This window comes from Prinia subflava, chromosome 4, assembly GCF_021018805.1.
Source record: "Prinia subflava isolate CZ2003 ecotype Zambia chromosome 4, Cam_Psub_1.2, whole genome shotgun sequence".
Classification (NCBI taxonomy): Eukaryota; Metazoa; Chordata; class Aves; order Passeriformes; family Cisticolidae; genus Prinia; species Prinia subflava.
The window spans coordinates 26,087,028-26,114,416 of NC_086250.1; the positions used below are offsets into that span (position 1 = coordinate 26,087,028).

At 36.6% G+C, this 27,389-nt stretch overlaps 1 protein-coding gene across 8 annotated transcripts in view; it reads right to left on the reverse strand.

Moving 5' to 3' along the window:
• CNOT4 (CCR4-NOT transcription complex subunit 4) overlaps positions 1-27,389 on the reverse strand; it is a 78,048-nt gene that overhangs the window by 5,892 nt on the left and 44,767 nt on the right. For 3 of the 8 annotated variants that reach the window (XM_063396211.1, XM_063396205.1, XM_063396206.1), the window contains exons 4-11: positions 27,276-27,362; positions 26,650-26,751; positions 25,786-25,911; positions 21,058-21,191; positions 16,880-17,035; positions 14,168-14,225; positions 13,459-13,708; positions 11,103-11,600 (exon numbers count right to left, since the gene is read on the reverse strand). In XM_063396211.1, coding sequence (XP_063252281.1) covers positions 11,103-11,600; positions 13,459-13,708; positions 14,168-14,225; positions 16,880-17,035; positions 21,058-21,191; positions 25,786-25,911; positions 26,650-26,751; positions 27,276-27,362 — 1,411 coding nt within the window. The remainder of the gene's footprint in view (positions 1-11,102; positions 11,601-13,458; positions 13,709-14,167; positions 14,226-16,879; positions 17,036-21,057; positions 21,192-25,785; positions 25,912-26,649; positions 26,752-27,275; positions 27,363-27,389) is intronic. The other 5 variants (XM_063396212.1, XM_063396209.1, XM_063396213.1 and 2 more) reach the window with 3 other exon arrangements.

The following is a 27,389-nucleotide window of genomic DNA, read 5'->3' on the forward strand; positions in this document are numbered from 1 at the left end:
ATTTGGGGGAGAGGTCATGAAGAGGATTAATGGCCTAGCCAGAATACTGTTCTTTGCACATAATCAGTACTTTCAAAGATGTTTGCACAACTGTCTGCTGCACTGATCCAGGCTGTATTGTGACTTCCAAAATTCCGAGAATGACACTGCAATGAAGATGCAAAGGTGTTTCAAATTTGGCTGTGTCACTCTGGTGACACTGATGCACTCAGTATTTATATTGATTGGATAGCAGAATTTCCAGTTTTCTTGGTGTGGACAAGCCCACTAAAATTAATATTCCATAGTGACTAGACCATTTCAAATCATTGCCCCAATTCTGATACAAGCCTATGGTAAAATCCAAAGCAAAATTCACCCAGTAAATGCTTGAGTAAATACGACCAATAGGAAATGTCACTTGACTGTTACATTAAGTGTAAAGCAAGTGTATTTCTTTGCTCTACCAAACATATGCCAAGTCATTACAAAAGCCTATTTTCATGCTAATTGAGTAAAAACACCTAATATCTTTACGCCAAGTCTTAAATATTCTAGTCCCACTGAAAAGCAAACAGTCCTGCAAATCTAGGTTGCAAGTATTTACTTGTTTTTAAAGAATCCATCAGTATGCCATATGTGTTACCAAGACACACAGAGTGTGTCAACTACAGAAAAGCATCAAATAAGCAAAATAAAATCAGAGGACAATAGTCATATGAGAGAAAAATTAACTTCTAGGCAGTGCCACATACCTGACACCAAAGAGTGGCAACAAAAGAAGCAAAGAGACTGTCAAGTGTATGCAGTAATAGAATAGCTATTTCAACAACCTGCCTGTAAAAAGGTCCTTGTGAAATCTTCAAGGACACGGTACAATAAATTTTGAAGCCAAAGAAAAATGAGAGAAACAAAGAACAGGAAAGACTACCAGGAGTTCACCAAGTCTTTCAATTCACTTAGAAACAAATGGGGCCACCAGAGAAGCATACCCTTTCAAGTGACTTCTCCGGTTCCAGTCTCTGTCTTGTGCTACCATGTTCACAGACAGCACAGATCATACGTGCTTTCCCTGAAACAGCCTGTTACCCTATTCTGAGAAGTGACTGGGGCTTCTTTATTTTGATCTCAAAATTACTTTCAACTATTGGTATTTCTGCTTTGAAAACAGTTGTAAGTACCTCCCTTTGAGGGGGAGAGAAGGAAAGGGCAATTTGACACATCCAAAAAAGAAACGATGACCATCACATTACATAAACTCAAAAGCTCTTCATCCAAAGGTTATATACTTAAAAATTAACAAGACAGTTATGATAAGAACTATACCTGCTTCACTTTAGTATGAGTAATAAGCTTGTTTGCTCATGAAAATTTTTAACCACGAATAAAATCCCATTTAAACTTCTAAAATCTGAAGGATTTCTCTCTCGGCTTCATTGACTCTTTGTATCTATGATTCCCAGTAATCCTACAATGCTTAAACCAAACAACGAAGTTTCATTCATTCACAGAGGCCTAAGAATGTTACTGGCAGATTAGAGAAGATGGAAACTGTCCACATTTAAACAGCAGTGCAGCCCTTCATCATATTAGGGAGACATCAAGTGACAGGAGCACTAGAAGGTAAAGCTGTTTGCAGTGAACTTTTAAAAGCCTCACAAACATTGTCTATACATGGGAAACAAATAAACAATTCACAAACCCTAGCTTTTTAAGTGTCATTTCACAGTGCAAATTTCAAATGAGAGTTTAAAAGTCATGAGCTCTAAGAGCTAGGGAAACAAAAGAGGCACAAATACAAACAATTTATGTACATATACACAGAAAATTTGCTTTGGTAGACAAGAGACACCAGTCTAACCTCAGCTTTAAAATACTACAAATAAAGCACATTTTATCTCTATTCCATATTGATTTCCATGGTTATAGTAATTCCACCCAATTTAAAGGACAGCCATGTAAAGAGAAGCACACTACTCTTCAATGTCAAGTAAATCCAACTGCAATTTAATTTGCCAGTTAGCCAAACTATGAAGTAGAATATATTAACTCTAAAGTATACACTTATAGGGGAAAAAAAATAAGATTTTCTAAATGAACTTCCTTTTTGATGATGATCTGACAGTACAACTTTTAAGCTTTCTGTGACTAAATATATGTTGTGAGTCAGAAAATATCATTTATTTTCAGGGGAAATCCCTTCTATAACATGAGTATGGGGACAGTAAGAAGACTCATATTTGCTTGCATGTACAGCGTCAGAATTTTATTAGGCTTGAGAAAACCAGTTTTACTGGAGTATTCTGGAGGGTTCTTGTGATTGACTGACACTTACCACAGCCCAAGAGACCAAACCATAATTATAACAGCCAGTGACCCAATTTTAATCTATAAGCCAATTCCAAACTGAGATTCCAAGTTGCTTTGAAAAACATGCTTGACTTCCAACAAAATGTTTCTAGAAAATCACACTAGTTTTTATTACTGACTCCATAAGAAAATAGGTTTTGGTGCTGATAATCTTTAATATTACCACAAATCTAATCTAAGAGCACAAAGACTTAAGATACTGAAACAAATGAAATAGATACTTGAGTCCTACAGACAGAACAGTTTGATTAAAAATATCAGAAAGCATGCAATTCCATTTACCTGAGAAATAAAGTTCATTTTAACATAAACTGCTTCCTCTCACATCATGCATATGGGTTCAATCTCACCAGGCTACCTTGTCTGTCAATACAACAGACTTCGACTTCAAACGAAAAGCCTGCATGTACAAATGTAATTGGATAGATACACTCATAAATAAAACCAAAATATTTGAAATTTGCCCTATGGGTAATGCAATAACTAGAAATTGCAAAATAAAAAAGTGCTAGATCTTCAAAGCTATAGTAACAATTAGCAAAAGCGTATCTTTTTACAGAGATTCTGGATTCCAGAAACATCCAACCAATCAACTAGCCCTCTGACTTGAAGCTTTGAGACCAGCATTAGCACAATGAAAGCATACTCTGGCAAATGATAAACTTATTTTGAATCTTCTCACATCTGCAGACAATTAAGGCTTATATATATTTGTAGATTATTTCAATAATTCTGTGGGAAAATTAGATAAACTGCAAGAAAGCCAAGTTTTCACCTTCCATGACATGAAATTAATTCTGATTATTAGATGCTGTCTTCTAAATGAAGTGACCTATTTTCAAAATAGATTTTTTGAAATTATTCCTCTGAGGAGAAGACGAAATTCAAATGAAGCTGTGTAGAAGAAACCAAGAGCTGGCAAGGGATGGGAATGTTTTTTTTCTCCCCCACAAATGTGATTTGACAGTACTGGGAGGAGAAACACTATTTGCAAAATTGCTCTTTCAGTTGCTGCTATTCCTTCAGAATTCATTCATGCTCCTCCCCCAATACAATTTTTAAAAATATGTTTGCTCTCAGTTTTTCAAGCTGGAGCACTTAAAAAAAGTTTATGCAGAAAGCATTTGAATTACCTGTACATTTTGCTGAAATGCACCAGTCGTTACTGGTACTTTGTTAAATGGACTTAGAGAGAGCCAACATTTCAGGTCCATGCCAAGGCACAGCTTTTTGTTAGACACTGAGGTGACAGTGCCAGGTGCACCCACTTTCCGTTTAAAGACTCCAGTCCTTCAAAGGAAAATGCCATGTTTTTAACACCACTAAGACAGTTGCACCTTTAACTCATGCCAGTGACCTACTGCATATTTTGAAGTAATTTCAGAAAAGCATCTAAGAGAACGCAGCATCCCAAGGCTAAGCATCTATCTGCTGGAAGAAGGAGATACACTATGTAAGAAAACAGAACTGCTTCCTACACAACTGCAGGGCCATCCCAAGATCTCACCTGTGAAAGGAAACAACCTTTCTAAGTTTTGGTGAACCAGTCCTAAAGAGGTTCTATTAACATTAAATGCAGCCTTTCATCCATAAAACCTAGCCAAAAGCCAACATTTAGTGTAGCTGAAACTCCTCTGGTGACACTGCTACAGCCACAAACAGTCATGACACTTGATGTGAAAAACCTCCTGTCTGCTTGTTTCTTCCTGTTTCTAGAAAGTTACCACAGAAGCTGTCACAACTAACAGTACAGAATGCAGACTAGGTCAGCTATTCAGGCCACCTATTTCACCTATTTCAGCCAACCCCATGGTTATTTCAAATGTAGTAGAGTTAATGTGATTAGTCATTTCTCTGATACATTGCAGCCAAGTTGGATGATTTTTTTCTCACTTTTTCCTTTGTTGCATACATCTTCTTCTTCCAAAATAAAATTATGCTTTTAAAAATAGGCATCTTGCTACCCAAAGAAGCAGGATGCCTGTCTTTCACTGTCATACCTAAAAATCTTGCAATCAAAGATTTTAAAAATTTTGTAAGAGCTTAAAACTAAGCTAGAGAGATAAAGACAGATATTTACGTATCAAGCCTTATTTGAAGCAATATCACCTATATAATCATAGGAAAAAAATTCAACAGGATTTAGAAAACAGTTGCAGTATTAGCACTGAAAAGGCACTGGAAGGAAGGGTGGGTGTATGAGATGAGATTAGATGAAGAAATAGCAGGACTTAAAGGACAGGTGCTGTGGATGAAATTCTCTCAGAGATCATGACAAGATTACACCAAGGAAGCCAAGCCTTTGTAGTAAATGTAGGAAGTGTATGGTAGTTAAGGGACAAGACGCCAGAGCTAAGAAAAGGAATAGCCACAGCATATTTCAATCTTGACAATCTTGACATTGATTTAAAATTTTGGAAATTAATCTGAAATCACATTTCCATTTAATTTAGTTTAAAGCTGGATGCATAAAAAACCCCACTAAACTCCTTCAGAGAAACAGAAATGAGCAAGCCAAAAGTTTATTTTCAAAAATGATTAATACCATATTGTGCTGAACACTTCTTCACTAATGAAACAGAAAATTAGTTATGATGGAGAATAAAAGGGGAACAAATTTCAAGGTGACGATACACACACACACAAAGCATCTCCTTGAAGAGGAAGGATGGAGGACTAAGAACCTCCATGGAAAAAATGGGGTGCTGTGAGCAAAATGACTGGTGAGAAGAACAAAATATTCTATGGCAAAGGCTGCACTAACAATCACCTTTATTGAGGAAACTAGGATATACAAGGATCAGTAGAAGCAATAATGGAAACAACTGAGGGTTGACAGAAGGTACTTTTCATTTTACAACTTCAAAGCAGTTTCAAATGAGGAGTGACCCTGTTATCAGGGCAATATTTACTTCTGAGAGCAGCCGCTCTGCACTCTGGAAATGATAGAAGCCTTTGGAAATGCATGGCACCTACAACTATTAGTTGTATAAGCAAGATGTTCACCAGATTTGCTATTTTCAGTATTTATCCCTAATCAGAGAAAGACTTCAGGCAGGCATAGATCTAACAAGGGGGCACAGAAAAGATGTCATTCAGCTGCCATGTTTTCTGCCCAGCTGCTGTTAAAAAACCAAATATCAAGGAAGACCACCAAGTGAGCAAGCAGTCTTCTTTAAAAGACTAGGACAGAAAATTAATTTACTAATGCCTCTCTTACTGTTGAGAGTAAGGAAACCAATACTTAAAACAGGCATTAAAACTTTCATATGCTGTCAAGTCAAGAGGAAAAGTACAGGAAAATGTTCGACCATGGCATCCAAATAAAGGGATGTGAGGCACCACTGTTTAAGTGACATTCTTGTTGCTACAGTATGAGATTAAACAATGGTTTTACACAGCAACTGGAGAATTTTTACAGCATGCTGACCTCAACAGCCATACCACATGGCCCAAACCTTCTTTTAAAAAGACACAGTAGCAGAACACACCCAAAACCCCATATCAAATTATTATCCTGAGACTAACAGAAAATGTCAGCTGCTATGCCACAAATTCTCTGTTTCCTTCCAAGATTGTATAAAACAAGGCATGGTTTTCAGGAAATAGAAACAACCCAGGGAGAGGAGACAAAAAGACAAAGACCAAATAAAAACCGTGTCTCAAATGGAAATGCAATTATGTTATGGAAAAACAGCAAGTCAGACAAGGAATCTTAGTATTAAAGGGAAAACATACTAACCCTTATTCTGACATCTCATCCTTTTTTGTGCTGTAAATAGTCTTTAAATAATATAACTACAGCAAACATATAGCGATCTTCCCTTGTTTTTCTAAAATCTTGTCCAAAAGGCAGCATTAGTCAAGAAAGGATTTGATGTTCAAGACAAGTTCAACGGTGGAGGCCAGAAAATTTAAAGCAGGAGAAGATGCAAAACCATAAACTGTTCAGAAATGGAAAAGCTCGGTATTTAAAATAAGCGGGAAGATGTTGGACCTTCTTGATAAAACTGTCATTGCTTTGTCCTTTCTGCTACCTGCTACTGGTTCACAAAAACTTAAATGCAACCATGACATGAAAACACATATGCTAATCTGTGTCTGGATAAGGAATGCAACACCACTAGCACAGACACGGCTGGGGGATATCCAAAATTAACAGAGCTGTCTACCCGCTTATTGTCTCATCTTTAAATATACACAATATCATCAATAAGGATGCAAATATTCAACCGATATAAGCCACAACATTAAAACTAAAAGGTCTTAAGAGAATGAAATTTTGATTCTTCATTATATTCTATTACACAGACTTATTACATTCAACCCCCCACATTCCTAAAATATCAGGAACAGCTCACAGAAACGGCAGCTTCTGTATCAGTCAGCTGCACGGTTAAAATATCTTGATGAACTTTACAATGGTTATCTTCAAAGACCATGAATAAAATATTTTTCGCCATCCTAAATAGGGTTTAATTCTTTATGCATTGTATCTGTGTCCACTTCACTTTTTCCTCTATTTACATTTTTATTATACATATGATATACAAAAATTGCCTCTGTTCAATACTCAAAGCATTTGGACAATGCTTTGAGACATATGATTTAATATTTAGGCTGCCCTGTGCAGAGTCAGAAATTAGACTTGATGATCCTTGTGGGTCCCTTCCAACTCAAAGGTTTCAACGATTTTTTGGGGGAAGAATATATACATATTATTGTGTAGGAGTAGTCTTGGAAGAGTTCGAACTATCTCATTATAGGCTACAGGGAGCTTACAATTAAGTTTTACATTCATGGTAATTATGAAATTAATAAATGAAGTAATAGCCAGTGTTTCAAAACTTCATCTTGCATAGAACTGATGGGGAAAGTGGACTAACCATTTTCAACTTTTTCCTAATATTTTTAACTCTGAGTTTGTTACTGTACTTGTATGTAACAAAATCAATTGACTACCAAACACTCAGTAAATTCAAGAAATAAAACTATATATTTCTATTTTCAAATTACTATGCCTATATCTCATTTTGTAAGCTTCTGTCTCAAAGCCCACTGTTAAACTGAATCCTACCTTATTCTATGATCCCATACTATACCTATTATGTTTGAACACACCACCAGGCAGTAGGGTAGCAAAGATGATAGTGTACTAGCTATCAAATTACAGAGAGTTTCCTGTTATCTTATAGTAAAATAAAAATAAAGGCACACACCCCCCCACACACTACTGTCAGTAAATCAATCTTTCTCTTGGCATTATCTGCAGAACAAAGCATAGCTGCTGGCCAATATTCTTAGGATAGCTTGCATACAATCTAGGGTAAGATTGCTCGTAGCAACAATCACACTGTCCATGAAGAAGTCACTGAACTTTTCTCCACAGTTACACATTCATAATTTCACAGTAAGCCATCTAATCAATCCCACTCTGGAGAGCAGCAATAAGCTTAATTGTCCCTGAAAATGACAACATTAAACATCTGCTACAGCTTGAAAAATGATACAGTGGGGGAAGGGAAAAAAAGTTGCTTTGGGAATCAATCAACCTAGAAGTTCATTTAAATATGGGTTAGGGACAAATATGACATTTCAAGTACATGCATAATAAAATCATGTGACATTTTACTGGAAATTGCAGAATTAGATAATAAATACTACTTCAAGAACTAAGCAACCAAATTACACACAGACATTATTCTTAAATGAGAGCTTAATTAAAAAAAAATGTAGTGCCTGTGTTCCTCCATTTATATTGGGTACACATCACAGAACAGCCCTGCTTAAGCTGTGAGCTTATGAATACAGCACAGCTCTGATGATCAAATAAACAAAAGGCAGTTTCAGCAAATTACATTTAACATGTCACACACAAGCATTTCAAATTCATGTGAATAATAATGCCTAAAGCAGAAACAGTGGCAGTTTAAAAGATACCATTTTCTTAATACAAGCTTCCATACCACAAATACACCTAAGGAAATCAACCTGAATTTAGAAAGCCTAGAAAATATTATAATAACATATGAATTTATTATAGAAGTTTTTAGATCTGCTTGACATAAATAAAAACCTTCAAAAGGGTTGATTAAATACGGCAGGCAACACAGACTAATGTGCCTGTTCTCAACCCGCTTTTATTTTTTTACCAGTAACTGGTCCAGTATAAGCTACTTTAGGAATTTATAATCCTGTAAAAAACTGTGATTGAAGACCTTAAGAAACACATGTCTTTCACAGCAATAGAGGGTCTCTGCTACAAGACAGAATGTGAAGTTTCACCTGCACTTGGTTTCCTTTCCTGTTACATCTGAACCAGCCAAGTTGGTAACATTTACTAAATGCCCCTAACATGGACTAATAAAAGAGCCAAGAAAAAGGAGCTTCAGGTGTACTACAACTAACTGTTCCATACTGCTGAACAACTTTATGATGTGAACTGCCTTTCTAGCAGGTCAGCTGGGGTATGTTACAAACGACTGTAAATGAAGTCTTATACACGAGTTCTTTGCACTTGGACACCACTTTCTTTCCCCAACTCCACCAGATAAATGTATCTGTAAATTACATAAGGAAACTAGGAAAATTCTGTAATTGAATACTTACTATTGATAGATTAAAAGCATACAAAGAACAGGAATTATTTTTTCAAACAGAATATAAAAGGGATTCGCTGAGATACCCATAGCCGAGATGCAGATTAAAAAAAAAAAAAGAATAGTCAATAAATTGGAAACTATTAAGTCAGCACACAAGAAAAGAGCTATTAGGTCATCTCCTGACTTTCAAATTATTTGTAATTCTGAAGCAGTTGGAGCAGTAAAATAAATACAAATAATACAAACTCATAACCCAGCAAACTAAACCAGAACTGAGAGTTCAGTTGATTTCTGGCAGCAGGAAAAGAGAAAGGAGTAATCTGTCCTTGTGCAAATTACTCTTTTTTCAAGATAGATAAAAGCTGATGTACATCAGCTGAGAAGTATTTGCATGGCAGCAACTGCTATCTGCCAGTCAGTCAACTAGCAATGTTTTCTATAACAAGAGATTAAAACAAATGCAAAGGAACTTTCCATGTTACTACAACAGGTGTTTATTTTGTTTTTAGTGTGGTATTTGCCAAAAATATTTTTAGAGTATTTGATTGTAGCAGTTGCATATAAAAAAAGGACATACTTCGACATCAATTCTGTTACCTTAAAACATAAGGGGCAAGTACATGGCCTGGGCTGTGCATCAACCAGTACCACACAAACTCCTCTTCAGAAGTTTAAAAAAAAGATCTACAATTCTTCTACAAACACAAAATGTTCCACTTTCCAGCTTCTAACTAAAATTAAAACAATGCAATACTTTTGCAAACCTGGAATCACCCTGTACTATGAACAGATCCTTTTCAACAGTAAAGGATTTTTCTAGTACCTCAGGCCATAAAACAGGTTTGTTATTGACCCATCAAAAGTAGGAGTTCTTACAGTTGAGTGGTAGAGTCGGAAAGTGATGTCCTGTTGTTCTTCTGCAGCTTCTATGTAGTTTACCATAAAGGGAGCAACAATGCAACTATGGATGTCTTACTTTGTTACTCAGTACCAGAAACAAATTTTTTTTTTGTGCAACCACTATCAGTGGTTTTAGGCATAAAACTTTGCCCATTGCAAGTATAAAGAGTTTTGAACTACTTGCATTTGTAGTATGGACCATATTTATACTTGAATCAGTCTAAAGACCCTACAGCAGTATGGCAGCTGCAACAAGCCTTCAAAGAGGACAAAGTACAGCAAAGTAATAGCCAAAATTAGTTCTTGTACTCCTAGGTCACTTTCTTATAGTAAAGCTAGTACTTCTAAAACCAATGAAAAGAAAATAATGCTGGCAACATCTCAAGGAGCAGTTTTCTCCACCTCAAGGTTACAAAGAGCTAACACAGACTTTCTACCTGCAGTTCATGATTCATGTAATACAATTTTTTCCCCTGTTGTAAGAAGAGAGTTTGTTTGGGACAAGCTAAATTGAAGTATGGAAGGATTTCAAACCCCAGAAGTGAATTTTTAATCAAGACAATTATTGTTACAATTAGCTCCTTAGTTGTAATGTTTGATGCAAGAGCCTATTAATCTACTCAGGGCAGCCTAAACTGGCATGACTGCACATTTATTTTTCTCCAACATCACAACCCTCAGAATCAGGATGAATCCTTTTACACACACTGCAAACATCCATTTAGTGAAGATTAGCATAATATTAAGGCCATCTGAAGTACAGAAATGAACAGCACTGAATGTTTTATTGTGCAGCCATTTGGTTATGTGCAAGAGGGAACAAACCAGCCAAGACATTTGGCACAAATGACCATCATTACAATTTTTTGCACAACTTTATGAACCTTGGTCAACGCCTGCATGCCAACATGAAAGTCACAATGCACTTCCAGGGCCTATTCTTAAGTAAAGCCAGTCTGGCAAGACTGAGGAACCAAAGTACCAATCTGTTTTGGCACAAAATTAAGCGGGCACATAATACTCCACCTTCCTTATAAAGCTCAATATTTACAAGGCTAAATATCCAGTTACTTTCTTTTTTATACAAAGGACCTGTTTAAAACAATATTCCTCCCTCTGTTCATAACCTAGTATGACAGTCAAGAGATAATAGTCTACTGCTTGTTGCTGGCTATTTCCTTTTCCTGTTCTGACTCAGAGAAGCTGAGAGCATGAATTAAGTCATATTCACTGCTGTCCATATTCACCTACCTGATATAGGGATCCCTCCCAGACCTGTGCTGTGTTGTGGTGGGAGATTCAAGTCCAAGAAATTACTGTTTGAGGTGGGATTTGCTGTGTGGTTCAAGTGCATGATGCTATTGCGTGGGAAGGCCATCCAAGGATAGCGAGCTGCTTGGCCCGGAAAACTGAAGGAGTTGTAAACTGCTCGATGCTGTTGAAACTGTGGAAACCTCTGTGGCATGACTGGAAAGGTGCTACTGAGAGAGTTGGCATTTGTGGGTGCAGCAGGATGCAGGAATCCAGAACCTGGCCCTTTGGCAGTCGTAGTGTGTGGGGTAGGGTTCTGAAGAGATGTGGGCGAAAGGGAAGGTTGGTCTTGGACTGACAGTTCCTTCTCAATCAGGTCTGCTAAGGCTTTGCGGGTGATGTCAAAGGGATCAAACCCTAAGTCGTCTTCTTGCTGTTTGGAGGAACCAAACCCAAAAGCTGCTTGCCAGTCTGTGGAGGAAGATACTGGTATAGTTTCTGTTGGAGAAGAAAGGAATAGGATTTAGAACAAGAATTAGAAATCATTTTTCCATATAAAAACTTCAGCCTGTGTATCTGACGGTAGTCTTCCATCTTTCATATAATACTTTCTACATTCCCCAAAGACAGCTTATGCATCAGCTTAGCATGCCATTTTCACATCAAACTGTCAGAGACTTCTACTAAAGGTGAAGTGCTAGAAGTAGCAAATATTTTTTACTGCACAGTTACTCTGTTCTTGAACTATAGAAAAGCCTTATCCAGAAAGTATTTTCAGGAACCATCCTAAATAGAAAGAGACCAACGACCACTCACTTAGAACCCTCTTTACCCCCATTACTTCACAGAAATGTGAACAAGCAGAGTTTAAATAAGGTTGTTACTCAGTTCAATATTCTGCTTTCACTATTAATGCTGTGCAAAAAAGAAAAGCAGGATGTTCCCGCTCAAAAGAAGAAACCTCAGAACAGTAGTTCAAAACCAAAACCAACAAACAAAACCCACAAAAGAATCTCCTACTGTTTACCATTTTAAAGAGAAATAAGCCAAATTCTTGAGGAGACACAATGATAAAATAAAAAAGGGAACTGCATTACAAGATCTTGTAAAATATTTTGAGGCACTGTTGCAAAAAAAGTTATCAGAATTTGTCTTCATTTTCAGTTACTACTTCTTTTCATGATTGTGTTAAGTTTGTTATTCAGGTTCAGTGAACGCTGGTCTATCTTCACATTATTTTTCCTCAAAATTGTGGTCAAGCAAGCTGCTGAGTACAGGGTAGCATCATTTGCAACATTAACTCCCTCTGCTGGAGGGACCTGGTCCGCCACTTTAAGAAGTTTCAGTATCCTTTCAGAGCAGAAATGTACACTTCTATTTTCACTCTAAAATCCATGACGATAAATAGAGTTGCTAAACCAATAAGAACTTGTCCTTTTCATTCTTATTTAAACAGCAACCATACACTTTATATTAACTATGATCTCTACTACCTGGAAATCGTCTCTCACTGCTACTTAAATCCTCACAAAATTGGTGCATCAAGTGCCTTAGCAGAAGGGAATTTCCTTGGTAATAAATATTATTTACAAACAGAATTATGATATCCAGGAGCAAGACAAACCTCAAAAAATGACTAATCACTAAATACACCAACTATATCATATTATTTACATTCAATTTTTTACTGATACTGTTTCATTTAGTTTTCTAACAATTCCCCTCAGACTTATAATCTATGAGCTCTTAAATACTGCTAACCATTCCCAAGACTACATAATTACAACCAAAATGACGTTTCATGCATATGACAAGCTATTTCACAGGACAGTAACTGAAAAATACAGCTATCTTTCAGCTGATGAAATTAAATATAACTTGTCCGAATTTATAGACTCTCACCTCAGAAGAAGATAGACACCTTCAGATAACTATGCAGGATATTAAGAAAATTCTAAATTCTACAGAACAGCTTCTGATATTAGAATTACAGATTATCACACCAATATATACCGATACCATGTATTTTCCCCACTCTCAGTTAAAACCTGTAACACTAAATATTAAAGCATACACGTCACATCCTACGCATGTTGCTAAGAAAAACTAAAATAAGCACTCTGATAATTTAGCAATGCAGCTTGAAAGCTCTCCTTTAAGAAGAAACCCTTAGGTCACTGCAATTCATCTGCAGTTGAGTGACAAATTGTAACCATTTGTAAGGGGCAGAAAGCACAGTATGGAACAAGACCTAGAGTTTTAGTTTCTACAGAGTTTTAAGCTCTGTACAACTCTGTAAAAGTTTTAGGCAACTGCAAAAGCAAGCAATACCCAGCCATGCAGTCTGTGCATGTACCTGATGTGAAGAGGCTCTGTGGTTCTGGTGCTGTGGGCCAGTCACTCGAAGTCTGTGGAGAGCTGGGGAATGGAGGAAGCCCACTAGGGATGGGGTTAGGGTGCCGGAAGTTGTCAGAGAAGAGTGACTGGGATTCTGTTACAGCCCCTTCAAAAGGAGACCGTGTACTGTGATTAGATGAACTGATGGGTATAACTGGATTGGGTTTTGTTAAACCAGGTGGTGGTGAAGGTGTGTCACTGTTTGTTATCTACAAGCAAGAGAGAAAGAAAAATTAGGACATGAGTTTATATATAAAATATTCTTTACTAACTCAGATGAAAAGTTTCCTCAAAACTTCTGGTCACAATTAGGTTTGTTAATATATAGCTCAGCACAAGGTCAAACAAAAAAATCAACTTAGCAATAGCATTTTTAAATTTTGTTTAAAATTATCACAGAATCAAGTAGAGTGGAAAGAGATCCTTTGAAATAATTGAGTCCAACCTATGACTAAACACCACCTTGTCAACTAGACCATGGCACTAAGTGCCACATCCAGTCTTTTCTTAAACACCTCCAGGGACGGAGACTCCATCACCTCCTGAGACAGCCCATTCCAAAGCCCAATTATGATACACTTCAGAAAATACTTGCTTCTCCAACTGCAAGTTGCACTAAGTCCTCAAACCCACTTGTTTCTTTCACAGCACTTATCTTTGTGTCTTACCTGCTGAGAGCTGTCACCATTTCCTATACTGAGGGAATCTGAAGGTTTATCGATAGGGCTGTAAAAGTGGGAGGGAAAAAGACAGTAAGACACTCAAGTACTTAATGTGAAAAATCAACATTTGCTTTTGTAGTGGAAGAAAAGCCTTAAAATAAAGACAAAAATTAAGAAGTAGGAATTAAGAAGTCCACTTATTTTTTATGAGACTGCTTTTTTAATCATAAGCACTCCAATCATTTGTCATAGACTGTAATACTTTTCACTACTCTCCATTCCGCTTGCTGACCACCTTAAGGAACAAAAGAAAAGTTTTGAACGTGTTCATAGCAACTCTATGCCATACAAAACCCCAGAACTCTATACTATGACAGTATTTTGTAACTGTCAGTTCCATCTACGATACTACTGTAAAGAAACTTGAAAAGATCTATTTTCCAAACACACAAGATTTCAGCTTCCATACAAATCCTAAATAAATCTGGGAGAGATAAAACATTAAATTAACGATTTAGTCTTGGTGGCAAGTTAAACTTCCCACCAACCTTTAAGATTTTAACTAGCAGACACTAGTCCTAAGTTAAAAAAAAATTGATGTTTGAGATGACAGAGGGGAAAAAAACATAACATAAAAAACTGCCAAAAAGTAAGGATAAGAAGATACAGCAGAAAACCACCTCAGAAAGCCATTCACCGCAAATTACTGTGACTTGGCTGAAATGGCACATCTCAGGATTCAAGATTCTTATGGGCATCTGCGAGTTGCCTCAATCATGGTAAATACCGCACTAATGAAATGGTATTACTGAAGTTCACACTAAAAACTTTGCTTTGCAACTTCAAGGTACTCTCATTTTCAACTACCCATGAGAAAAGATGCAAAAGCATCAGACTGCACAGGCCAATACACAGATTCTACAAACAAGCATCAGAAGTAAGAACATGAATTTCATTTCCCCTAAGAGGCCACAAAGTGATACAAGTCAAATTACAGTCATGATGTTGAAAAATACATGTAACAATTTCTCTTAACTAGGTGCAGACTTCAGATTCTAGATACACCTTGTTTTTAAACAGCCCTTGCTGCTGCAAAGTTTGATTACTGCATACAGCCATATAGTAAGGTGAACAATTCATAAAATTTCTTCCACTTGTAATTTTTCCCCTCACCCCAAAATGACTAATCAAAACCCAGCAGAAATACTTTCCATTCTAGAAGAAACTGTAAGAGTAATCATCAATACATTTCTTTGTGAAAAAAGAGCACTGATTGAATCAGTATCTCAGACAAATTAAGCTGAAATATTTAGGACTATAAAAGAAAAATCACTGTGTTACTCCAGTGAAGATTTACAAATACTCTCTACTTAGTGATCCAACAGCATGAATAAAGCTCCTCCATTTTGGTAAGTAATTTCCAAATACCTATAGCACGGAAGTTTGCTGTAGACTCTTCATTACACAATCAATTCTGATTGAAGAGCTGATATTCCAGCCAAATTCTTGTCCTACAGAGCTAACAGTCACAATACTGCAGTTTAAAAAGCTACGAGCAAGACAACTTTTACTGACAATCTAAATTATGACAATGTTCATTATACTCCAACCTGCCTAAGGTGTCTTTATCTGCAAGACAGACTTCCAGCCCTCAGGAATGAATAAGGCTAATTATATATTGACTACAATATTTTTATTTACATTAAATACTTTCTTTTCAGAAAAAAAAAAAAAAGGGAAAAAAAAAAAAAGAAAAGAAAAGAAAAAACCCCCCCCAAAAAAAAACCACCAAGAATTGCATGTCACTACTGAGATGCAATTCACAGACTCTTGGATCACTCCTCAATGAGACTGCTATTTAGACTAAGAAGGCACCACCTTTAACTACACTCTCCATTTTAATGCATTGGTCAAAGTTCATTTAAAATCAAGTCTGGCTACCTAATCAGCAGCACCACTACTTGAAATATTAGGGTTTACCTTGCTTTTTTCCCATCCAACCTCTGAATGAGCCTAACACTTATTACCTAAAGAGGTCCACAAAGAACAAACCAGCATGATTACAGACTAAGATTGTAACTGCAAGTGATGCATAAGGTGGAAGAAGACACCAGTTCTATTCAAGAGGAGCATCAAAAAAGAAAAAATGTTGACTGGCAATAAGAGATTGCTGTAAGCAGATGAATTACTTCCTCTACACAAAGAAGCCTCAGCTGAATCTGCTGCCCTGTTGTCCCTCTGAGTGGTAACTGGGGAACCTTTTCCTCTGTGTTATGTTCTGGAACACATCACTGGAAGGAAATGATAGGTATTTTAGCCCTAACATTTAACTTGCCTCTATTGAAGCTTTTTCAAGTGGCAAGCCTCCTGATGTACAGCAAATAGTGTGTTACTTTTGTGGAAGCTTCTGTATAGAAAAAAAAAGGAAGGACTCAGCTCTGACTGGGACTGTGCAGCTGTACAAGCTCTTGATCCCCTGGTTATTCTGTTCCTCTCAGCCATTACCTGTACTGTCACTTACTAACTTCCTGTTAGGGTTCTCCTGCACAATCTGCCAATCAGTCTTTTTAATACGGGCTACAGTAAGCCCAGCTTTTTGTGACCTGATCAGGATTTGTATCCAGCTCTCCAACCAGAGAGACTGAAGAATCATTCCCTCCACACCAATCAGTGAGAGAGAAAGCAAGCTATCTGAAGTATAAAAGGCAGCACAATTACCCGAAATCTGAGTCTGCACCATCTGGAGTCATGTGTTCTGGGTCTGTGCCATTTTCTAATATAGGAGGCGTTTTCCTGTGTTCCATTGTTAAACCGTTGGCTGATTTACTTGAACTCTGTAATGATGGCCAGGCATCTTTGTTATTACTGTTGGGTCTGGAAAAAGGCAAGAGTAAAAAAAAAAAAAAATAGAAGAGTTCAAGTTATGAAGAAAGTGTTTTAAAAATTGTAAACACCAGGGAAATAAATCCTTGTGCCAGACAATCCATAACAATAGATTTATCTGGATATCATTTTTCAGATTTTAAAGGGCGATGACTTAAAAAAAATAATTAGTTGGATAGGTAGGGTAGAGAGAAAACCAGAGGGAATTCTGTTTTCTTTCCTGAATAGATAGCTTCTTTGCCAATCCTAAAGTGCAAACTTGCTCGTTTGAGGGAGAAGAAAAAAATGTAAACAAAAATGAAAAATGCCATCAATAGTTCAAGTGTCCAGACCTCTGCATACCTCATTTAGAATTACCTGCTTTAGCCCATAACCATTTTTAAGTTCTGTAAGTCATGAGCTCAGTCATTCTTTTTTTAATACATGTGTTATATTCCAGGCCCTATCAAGCCTGGCCACAACAAATGAAGTTTTAGGTTTTACACCTACACCGGAATCCACAGCTTCCCTAACAGACCATAAGACCAGCCAGACAAACACAGTGTTCAAGTTACTGGTCCCTTCATTTCTAGTTTAATGCAATAATTACTTCCTTTTTATAAAGTAATATTAAATTTCATTTTAGAGTGCACATTAGAACTGAAAAAAGTTCAAGAGAGGACTCAAAGTCCAAGTTTTTGCTGTAAATAGTTGCATTCTGTATAAATTTAAGCAAAATGGAATATAGTCTATAACCAAATGGATCCAAATACAGTGTTGCTTGCTAACCTTGCAATCTTATTATAAAAGATCTGCTTTTGTGTTCTCAAGCTCTTCTACATTACCTGTAGCTTTTCATTTGCTTCTATTAGGAACTAGTTTTAGTGTCCAAGTCCCGTCTTTGTAAGGAAGCAGCTTTCACAAAAAAAAACCAAACAAAACAAACATGTATGTCCCTCCTGATGCTCCTATGTTAGTATGCTCCTATTACATGGTCCAACATTTACTCTACATCTTTAGGTCAATTTACTAATTTCACAGTCAGAATCCAGAAATTCCATGAACTGCTTATAGCAACACAAATGTTTCCTACTTCTATTCAGATAAAATCAGTAATAGTAACTCCCCTCAAATCTTAGTACTTTAAGATTTGCTACCGTGTATCCATCTTTTTTCAACTACCTATACAATAGGTACATAGATGAACACCTTGACCTGATTTACAGATCTCATCTTGGCTTTGCACACATTTGCACTAAGTTAGAGCTAGTGAGTTGATCAGATACAGGACATCAGGGAATGAAGAGACAGCAGCAGCAGCAGCATATCTGTCATTTCATAGTCTCACTTGCACAAAATGAACTGAAATCTAGGTATATCAAAATTGTCAATCCATTAACTGATTTATTTTAAATATTCAAATTTATGTTCACTACAGTGCAAAGCCATCTCTATACTAAAACTAACTTTAAAATGCCAGTTAAAAGTCAGTTTTGCCTCCAAGGAGAAAGGGAGAAACAAATCGGTTTATGTTTTGAGGTGGAGGGCTTTGTTCGTGTGCGGTTTTTTGTTGGTTTTTTGTTTGGTGGGGTTTTTTTGGGGTTTTTTTGTGTTAGTTAAGTTCAGGCTGCATGTCTCTGAAGGGCTATTCTCTAAAAAATCAGCATGTGCTTCATAATTGGTTCTTCTTGTAGCATAAGAAAACATTCATTTCAGTTCTTAAGAAAAATGTCATCAAGAAAATAAAAAAAGCTTGATCTGTTTCAAATGTGGAATGTATCTCAAATTTTAAGAGAATATAGTCACCATGACTATCAAGTAACATACCAAGAGACAGTACACAAAGTGGCCCTTGGGGATTTTAAGTTGTCTTCAAAAGGAAGAAAAGGTCTGCAAGTAGAACCTTTCAAATTGAAACAATTGTAGAAAAACACTTACCAGAGTTTAACAAACTGTTTTCTACTACTGGATATTTATACTTAAGCATCTACACCACTTAGAACTCAACTTCTGTTCTATTCCATTAAGAAACAGAAATTCTGCACCCCACAAACACAAGAACTACTTCAGAGTTGTCATAGGCTGTGACAAACTTCTAGAAATATGAATATCATATCAATGAATCGTACAACACCAATCCTACAAGAACCCAATTGGCTAGAAACTGTGAAAGAACAATGTGCATCCACCAGTGCAGACGCTACATTTTGTACTGAGATGGGTCTTGACAAAACATGTTAAAATCTCAGCTGCAAGGAATTCACTTTGTATCCCTAAAGGTGGTACCCAGGCATTAGCAAAGAACAGAGTCTGAGCTGTGATTATGCTGTTCAACTGACAAGAGAAATTACCTCCAAAAATTACCACTTGCTGCCTTTAGAGTAACATGCCATTTTTTTCCATAAGTGCTAAATGTTAGCACCCCAGACTGGCCAAACTCCAACTCCTAATTGCTTCCTAAAGGCTTAAAAGTTGGCTGCAGTTTCAGATAGCGCATTCTTCCCACACTGGTATAATTTGTTTTGCTGGTTTCAAAATTAAATTTAGTTCAGATTTCAAACATAAAATAATCAATACCCAAATTCAAGAGGTGGTATATTTGTTTCGCTTGCTGCAGTTTACCTTTGAAGTCAATATTGAACCTGTGCCTGAGAAATAAGAAGCAGCTCTGTCCTTAAGAAAAAAAGATTTCTTTGGAAGCTCTGAGCACTTGCAGTCAAATTGTATATGAAACTGCCTCCAGAAATTAAAGAAAACAGTCCCAGTAGACCAACTGGAATACCAGTTCTCAGGATTGTATTCTGCTCATTCAAGATGCATTGATAGTATTTTAGATACAGTACCCACTTTTTTGTTTAGACGGCTGTGCAGTGATGCTGCCACTGGCAAACTACTGTCTGAAAAATTCAGTAGTGCATGAACTGGCACACAACACAAAACCTGAATAAAGGGCCAAGGTACATATGAAGTGCAATCTAGCTTTCACATTCTCCTCTGCCCATCTCCTTTATCAAACTCCTACAAAAAGGAGCAGAAGAAATTGCCAACAGTTTTTATTTCTTTATCTTAAATATGACATTTGAATGAATAATTAAGGACTGGTAACCTCAGACATTCATTTATCTTTGTGTGACTATATACTTATATGGACATGTGTCTTTCCACAACTTACTGAACAAATTACTTCAACAGAATATTATTCTAGCAAGCCATAATAAGTGATATCTGCAATTACAGCATAGTAAAAAATATATGGACTGGATATAAATCATGATGTAAAAAAACTTATAAGGTTACAAGGTATCTTAGTTATAAAAATACAGACTGCACGTATAATGACACCATAGCAAGAAAGTAGACACCTAGTCTTTAACAAATACATTTGGTTTTGCAAATATAAAATACAAGCTCTTCTTTCAGAATACCTTGTTCTGAACTACTGATCCAAATGCAGACACACACTCTGTTTTAAAATGAAGTGGTGCATGGGTCCTGGTTCCAGCCTGGACAGGGTTAATTTTTGCAGTAGCCAGGAAGGGGCATGGGTAGGACAAGGAAGCATCAATTCTATACCACCATAAGTCATTTTCTGGGGACTGGGGAAAGGCTCTCTTATGGGTCAGCACAGCCTAGCAAACGAGGTGGTTAGTCCTGCTGGGGGCTTGCATAGGGTGAGCAATCACTTGTGAGTCATTTAACTCTTTCTTCTACCCTCTGCCATTTGTATTGGTGCTGTTACTGTTTGTTTTCTCATCTCACTGCTGTCTCCAGTGAATTGTTCTGATCTTTACCTTCTGTGCCTCCAATTCTCCTCTCCTGCCTGGTACAGGGGAAGAATGGAGCAGCTTCAGAGGGAACCTTAAATTGGAGAATATTGCTTCCAAAGAATACATCTCTCCACAGAGAAAACCTATCAGATATTATCATGTAATGGTTACTAAAAACAGTAGGCAATCTGGAGGATCAGACAGGAATAGAAGTTTTCTTTGGAATAACCAGAAAGACTAATCAGGCAGTCCAGCATCAGTACTTACGCATCATACCTCTGCAGTGCTGTCACTTTGTTCTTGTTCTTGTCAACTGTACTCGTAGATAATTGGAGAAAGTTTGGGTTTAATTTGTATAGTTCTTGCAGTAGTTTCTGTTCATATTCCTGGTGTTTACCCGCCTAAGTAAAGAGAAACTCTCAATGAATGAATACTGGTTTAATATATATAATTATAGTTATAACTTTTAAAATATGTATTATATGCCTATATATATAATATGTCCCAAAGCTTAGTAAGTTAGTCTTTACAACTTATCAGATCACTTCTGCCAAACTCAAAACAGTGCTTCTCACTCTCAGCACAGATGTGATCTCAATGGCTCTAAAACATGCCAAGAAATCACTTGGATGTACCTACCTATTTACAATTTTTTGAGATTTCTAAAACAGAAGAGCACCTACATCCTTGTTACAACTTGCTCCTCCGTTCTAATCAAGAGCTTCACAAATATACCACGGAAATCACAAACAGGGACATCTCCAAGGCAGTCCTGTATTTCATACTTCAACCGTACTAAACTTTTCAGAAGAGGGGAAGGAACAAGGAGTTCCTTTTAAAGAGAAAGTTCTTCCAAAAAGAAAGTAATTTTATATTGGCTTAATAAAATAACTGAGGTGTATGACATGTTAAGCATATTCTAAGCAATAACTGATAAATCTTTTTTTTTAATAACTGAAAAATTCTTTCAGGTAGTTGAATCAATTGAGAACAACTTATTGCTTTCAGAAATTCTGGAGGTCCAATCCAACACCAGAGTACTAGAAGCTAGCAAGTGAAGGAAGAGAGTATTTTTCAGTCTAGCTTGCAGATAACATTCTGAGGCTTAATATATTAAACAAATCCAGCAAGATCTACTCCGACTCCCAACATTAAAAGTAACATGTGAATTTCAAGATGAGCATAGTTTTTGTATATTGTTATGACACTCCAATCTAAGAATTACTATTTGCAAGTTAAGTATTGTTATGAGTTGAATCAAGATATATTTGAATTTGTTTTAGCTTTTCTCTACAGTTTGAATAGCTTTTCTCTATAGTTTCCAGATTACTAGAACATGTCCTCTACCAAAGGAAAGAAGTGCCAAGATTTATGGTCAAGTCTTCTGACTCTTAAGTCTGAAACACCAAAGTTATTATCTATTACATCCTTCAGTATTGATTTAGAAGCTCTCATACTACTTGTACATATAAAATTTAACTTTTTAAAAATATTAATTAATTCCTTAATATTTTGTTGGCACAAGAATGGAATTAGTGCACAGGCAATGTGGATATAACCCAAGAAAAATTTTACAACCTAAGAGAAAAATATAACTTTTTTTTAAACAATTAAGCATGAACATACAAGCTACAAAAAAATAGTATTGCTGATAAACTACATTCCCTTATGGGTGCCTGTAGAAGGTCAACAGCATATCTCACTGGAATACTTCAGGTCAAACCCTATCAATGCCTCCATTCTTTTGCTACTCTCTTTTGCTCAGTTCTCCAATGCTGTTTGATTCTGAACACATCCTTATGTAGTCAACTAATACACCTCTCAAGAAGGATTGAAACATCTGGTGCATGCATCATCTCACCCACTTTGTCAGTGTCTATATCCAAACTGCTACCTGTAGTAGGAAAAAGTGTGGTTCTACAGTATGGCTCGCCTAAACGCAAACCTCGAGATATTCTGCACCCTGGAAATGCGTCTTTCACCATCCAGCTATGACTGCAGCCACTAGGTTGATGCACAGATTTGCACAATTAACGATTTGCAAACATTAAGCAGCTGAGTAAGAAGAAACCTCTCTGAATCTCTCAACTTGCTTCAGTGACTAAAGACTGAATACCATGGCCAGGTACATCAGGGCTCAGTCTTAAGTTCATTTACTTGCCACATAAATGCAAGAAAGAAACAAGATTAAAATCCTATACAGGAGCTTACAGTAACTGTGTTTTATTTATAACAGACAACCCAGAGGGCAAACTTTGCATCTCCAATCCACCTAAGATTCCTAGTTTCACAGTCTGAGACTTCCTTGAATTCTACCAATTCTTTTTAGTTTGCCACAACAATTAGATCTATTAATTATTTAACCTAGAATACAAATTCATCCTTTGATTTTTTTTTTTTTTAAATACAAAGTCTGCAACAATGAACACTCAATCTCATTACATTAAAAACCTGGTAATTCACTGACACTAACCCAAATGCCAGAAAGCTGGCATAGTGAAAGAACAAAGTACTTATCAGGTGTGTAATTTCCAATTACCTTTAATGAAGCAGTATGAAATTCAAAAGTTTAAGCAATGTAACAAGAAACAGGGAAGGAAGATTCATGTAAGTCACCAAGATGATGTAAAAATCCACTCAAGACTTGTGAAGAAACTCATACATGAAAATTAAATCCTGACAAAGGTACATAACCTATCAATTTTAACTAGCAGTCAGGCCAGAGTTTGCCACTGAATTCTACAAAAAAGGCCGTAGAAAAAAATTCTGTGAACTATGGGCTGCTAAGTAAACCTCCACCCTTCCAAAGATTACAAGGTAATAATAACGATAACAATAATTTTTAAATATAGAAATTCATGGTTCAATTTTAAATATAAATGTTCACACAAGTCACTGGGATTGAACCTGAGTATCTTTTGTAAAGGGAAACCCTGCTTCACTAACATGAATTCTTTACAGAGTCAGTAAGCATAAATAAAAAGGCTCCACAAAACGTCCAAAAGAAGTTTTTAGTAAGGTTTCACACCAGTTATTTATGAATTTGCCACAGAAGAGAGTGTGAATTGAAGATGGTTCAAAGTATAACTCCTTAGGGTGCAGAAGCAAGCAATGAGGACTGATGACTGGTATCAGTTCTATGCAACACCATCAGCATGCACAAGAAAAGACTGAAAAGCAAGTTTTTTGCTGACAATATCAAGCTTTTTGGGTAATAAACTGCCATGTTGATAATGAGGAGTTCCAAAAGAACCCCAGAGAAATTGGCAAACAAGCAAATGGTGGCAAATAAGCTTCACCAAGGACATGTTAGATGACACAAAAAAGAAAAAGCAGTCTAGACCATAGTAACCCACTCCTGATCTGTGAACTGGCTGTTACAGCTCAGAAGAAGGATGCTGAGATTACTGCCAACAGACCTCCAAAACTGTTAATTGATTATGCACTAGCCACAAAAGATGCGCTAGGCACCACTAAGAAGGTCACTTCAAATAATCTAAAACAAAATGAAAAAAAAGCACGTATCACACTATGTATAATGCACTGAGAATCAATAAATTAAACTTGGCTTCCGTCACATCATGCACCTGAGCTGTGCATCTCAAAGAGAACAGCTAGAAAGCACAGAGAACAGCAACAGGTATTGTCACAGAAATGGAGCAATTGCTTTAAAAAGAAATTTAAAAGACCAGAAACTATGATTTGGAGAGAAATCTGGGGAAGACTAAATTAAGTTCTGCCACATCAAAAGAGGCAATGAATAAGGTGAATAAGAGGTTTTGCTTTCAGCAAGCACTACAAAGCTAAGATTAAGGGACACTTGATAAAACTTAACTGGTTAGCAGTTTAACACAGGCAAAAGAAAGCACTTTAGAAAACAGATAGTGAATTTCTGGGGCTTGCTGCCACAAAAGACTAAAGGGTTGGCAGTATCGACAGGTTAAAAATGGATTAAATAAATTCATGGCTGATAGGTCTATAAAAAACTAAAAAGACTAGGCAGGAACTTACCCTCAAACATGCATATGCAACAGATCTAGGTGGTGGGAGAAATACAGGGAAACAAACAGGGAAGGTGGCCTGGTTTGCAACTTGTCCTTGAATTTCTCCTTCTACTGCAATTATCTGCTGAAATCCTCAGAAATAATTTGCGGGAAGTATTTAATAGATATGGACATTCTTCTTTATTTTCCGGCTTACATCAGCCTAACACATAAAAAAAATTCTACTAGAACAACATTTGTGCTGGCACTAAGGGTGGGGAACCTCCACTTCATGGACAGACCACATGCAAAAATTACAGCATGGATGCAAGGCTGGCATACGTGAGTTTAAAAGCTTTACCATACCTCATGTAGAAGGATGGAGGCAGACCAAAAGACCTCAGAATGCAACACATTTGAGACAGTAAAGCTATCCATTTACTTGGTTCCCTACCCTACACAATAAGCATTTTGATATTGAGATAGTAAAAAAAATCCCAGCATTGTCTTTCATGTGTTATTATAGTGACCCTCAACATTTTATTTGCAAATGGTTTCTAAACGCTTCACAGGCTAGAAGGGTTATAGGGATTCAGACAGCCTGGTCAGACAGCACAAGAGTCAATCCATGATAACTGTCCATATACATGAATTTTACAGTAAAACCCAGATCTGCACTAACTTCATTCACAGAGATCTAAAATGACACTACCTTACTTTAGTATGAAAAAAGGGATAGTCAGCTCAGGTTATATGAATTCTTGGCTAAGAGATTTTCTTCATCTTTTTGCCTCATGGACACTCAGCGGACTTCTCAGACTTTAAAAACAACATGCAATGAAAAAAAATGAACTAACTGTTCTTTGCAATACCCAACTGGTTAATCACCTTTAGGATTTCAAAATTCATCGCTGCCATAACATTCAGCAAACACATTACATATATTAGACTAAATCATAGACAGTAAGACATACATACCACATTTCATGTGTTTCCCATTCACTAGACTTACCTGCATTTCTTCTTTTGTGAAACTGGCTGCTTCATCACCTAGTTCATGTAGATACATGCAGTCTGGTTTTGGACACTGCATATTTTTTAGAAAGTAACTGCAATATTTTGTTGTACCTAAGGATGCCTGAAGGAAAAAAATTAAATACTGGAGGTTAAGAACGTCTTTAGCCATATAATACAAAAAAAGAGTTCTATTTTAAAAAATTACCTCAAGATTTGAAATGCCATCATAATGCATTTTTGATACAGATAGGATAAAAAGTACATTTGTAAGAAATCTGTAGATTCTTGAGGATCAGATAATTAGGATGTATGTTTATTTTCATCCAATCTAAATAAATGCCTAAGTAAGAGCCTCAGTAAATATTTGCATAATCATAAGGAGGCAAGTAGCAGGGTCAGGAAGTGAATAGTAACTAGATTTTCTACAGCCACCAATTTGGCCAAATCAGCCTGAACACCTGTTTACACGTACACCAAAAGGAAAAAAACTTTGATTTCCCAGGGAGTTTTTAAGAGGTGTGTATGGACTACAGAAATTTTCTGTGAAACCAAACAGTGGGTTTTCACACTGTACTATCATGCTATACAACAAAAAAGCCACTGTGAGCTTGGGGAGGAGGTACATATCTTTGTCTCAAACTTTGTTTTAAGAAGTTATCTGCTAACCCACCAAAACACTGGCTGCTGGATGCTCACTGAACTTCCATTTTGAGATTAATATCAGGAAGACAAGTCAAAAGCCAATGCACTGAACATTCTTGTTCAGCAATACAAGCATACCCATACAAATAAAACTGTATGCTAATCCCTGATAGTAGTGTTCTAGAACATATACCCATGACCATAGAACTATTACCACCTTAAGTGTTCTGCCGTCTACCACCACATTATTGACGCACTGTATGGCTCTGAGGGCATCTTCTGACCGGATGTAGGTTACATATGCACTGGCACTTGGACCCTAGGAAGAAAACATAGACTATTCACTTGTTTTTCTTTCCCCAGACAGATCTGATCATTAAGTCACCTTTTAAGCTGCTCACTTCAGAAACTGGTATATTCAGGGCTTGATGTTTTTAGTAAGAAACTGACAAATAAGGCAGAAGCCATAAAAACTCATATGTGATGCATGAAGAATGAAGAAAAGAGGAAATGCATCAGTATGTTTGTTGCATGAATGTTCTAAAAATACTTAAAAGACATTTTATCACTAAAACACAGATTAGTGGCTAAATATCACATTGCTGCTCCTTTGAAGTTTCTCATTCTGCCTCACAATTTTCAATCTTTCCACATTGCTTTTTGCATCCAACTTTGAGAGTCTGGTTGGAAAACGCCTCAGTAACTTAACAGTAATTTGATTCTTGCAGGGCCTTTTTTTCTTACCTATTGCTTAATCAGAAACAGGGAGCCCTAGATTCACTCTGCACACATATATTCTCTAAAGGAACTAAAATAAAAAAAATTACTAAGACCTCTACTTACCTGTGAGCCTGCATATGATGTGCTGTTATTAATGACAACTTTATGTATTTTACCAAACTTTCCAAAATATTCTGGTCGTTTCAAAACCTACAAGAAAAGAAAGTTCAAGTGGTA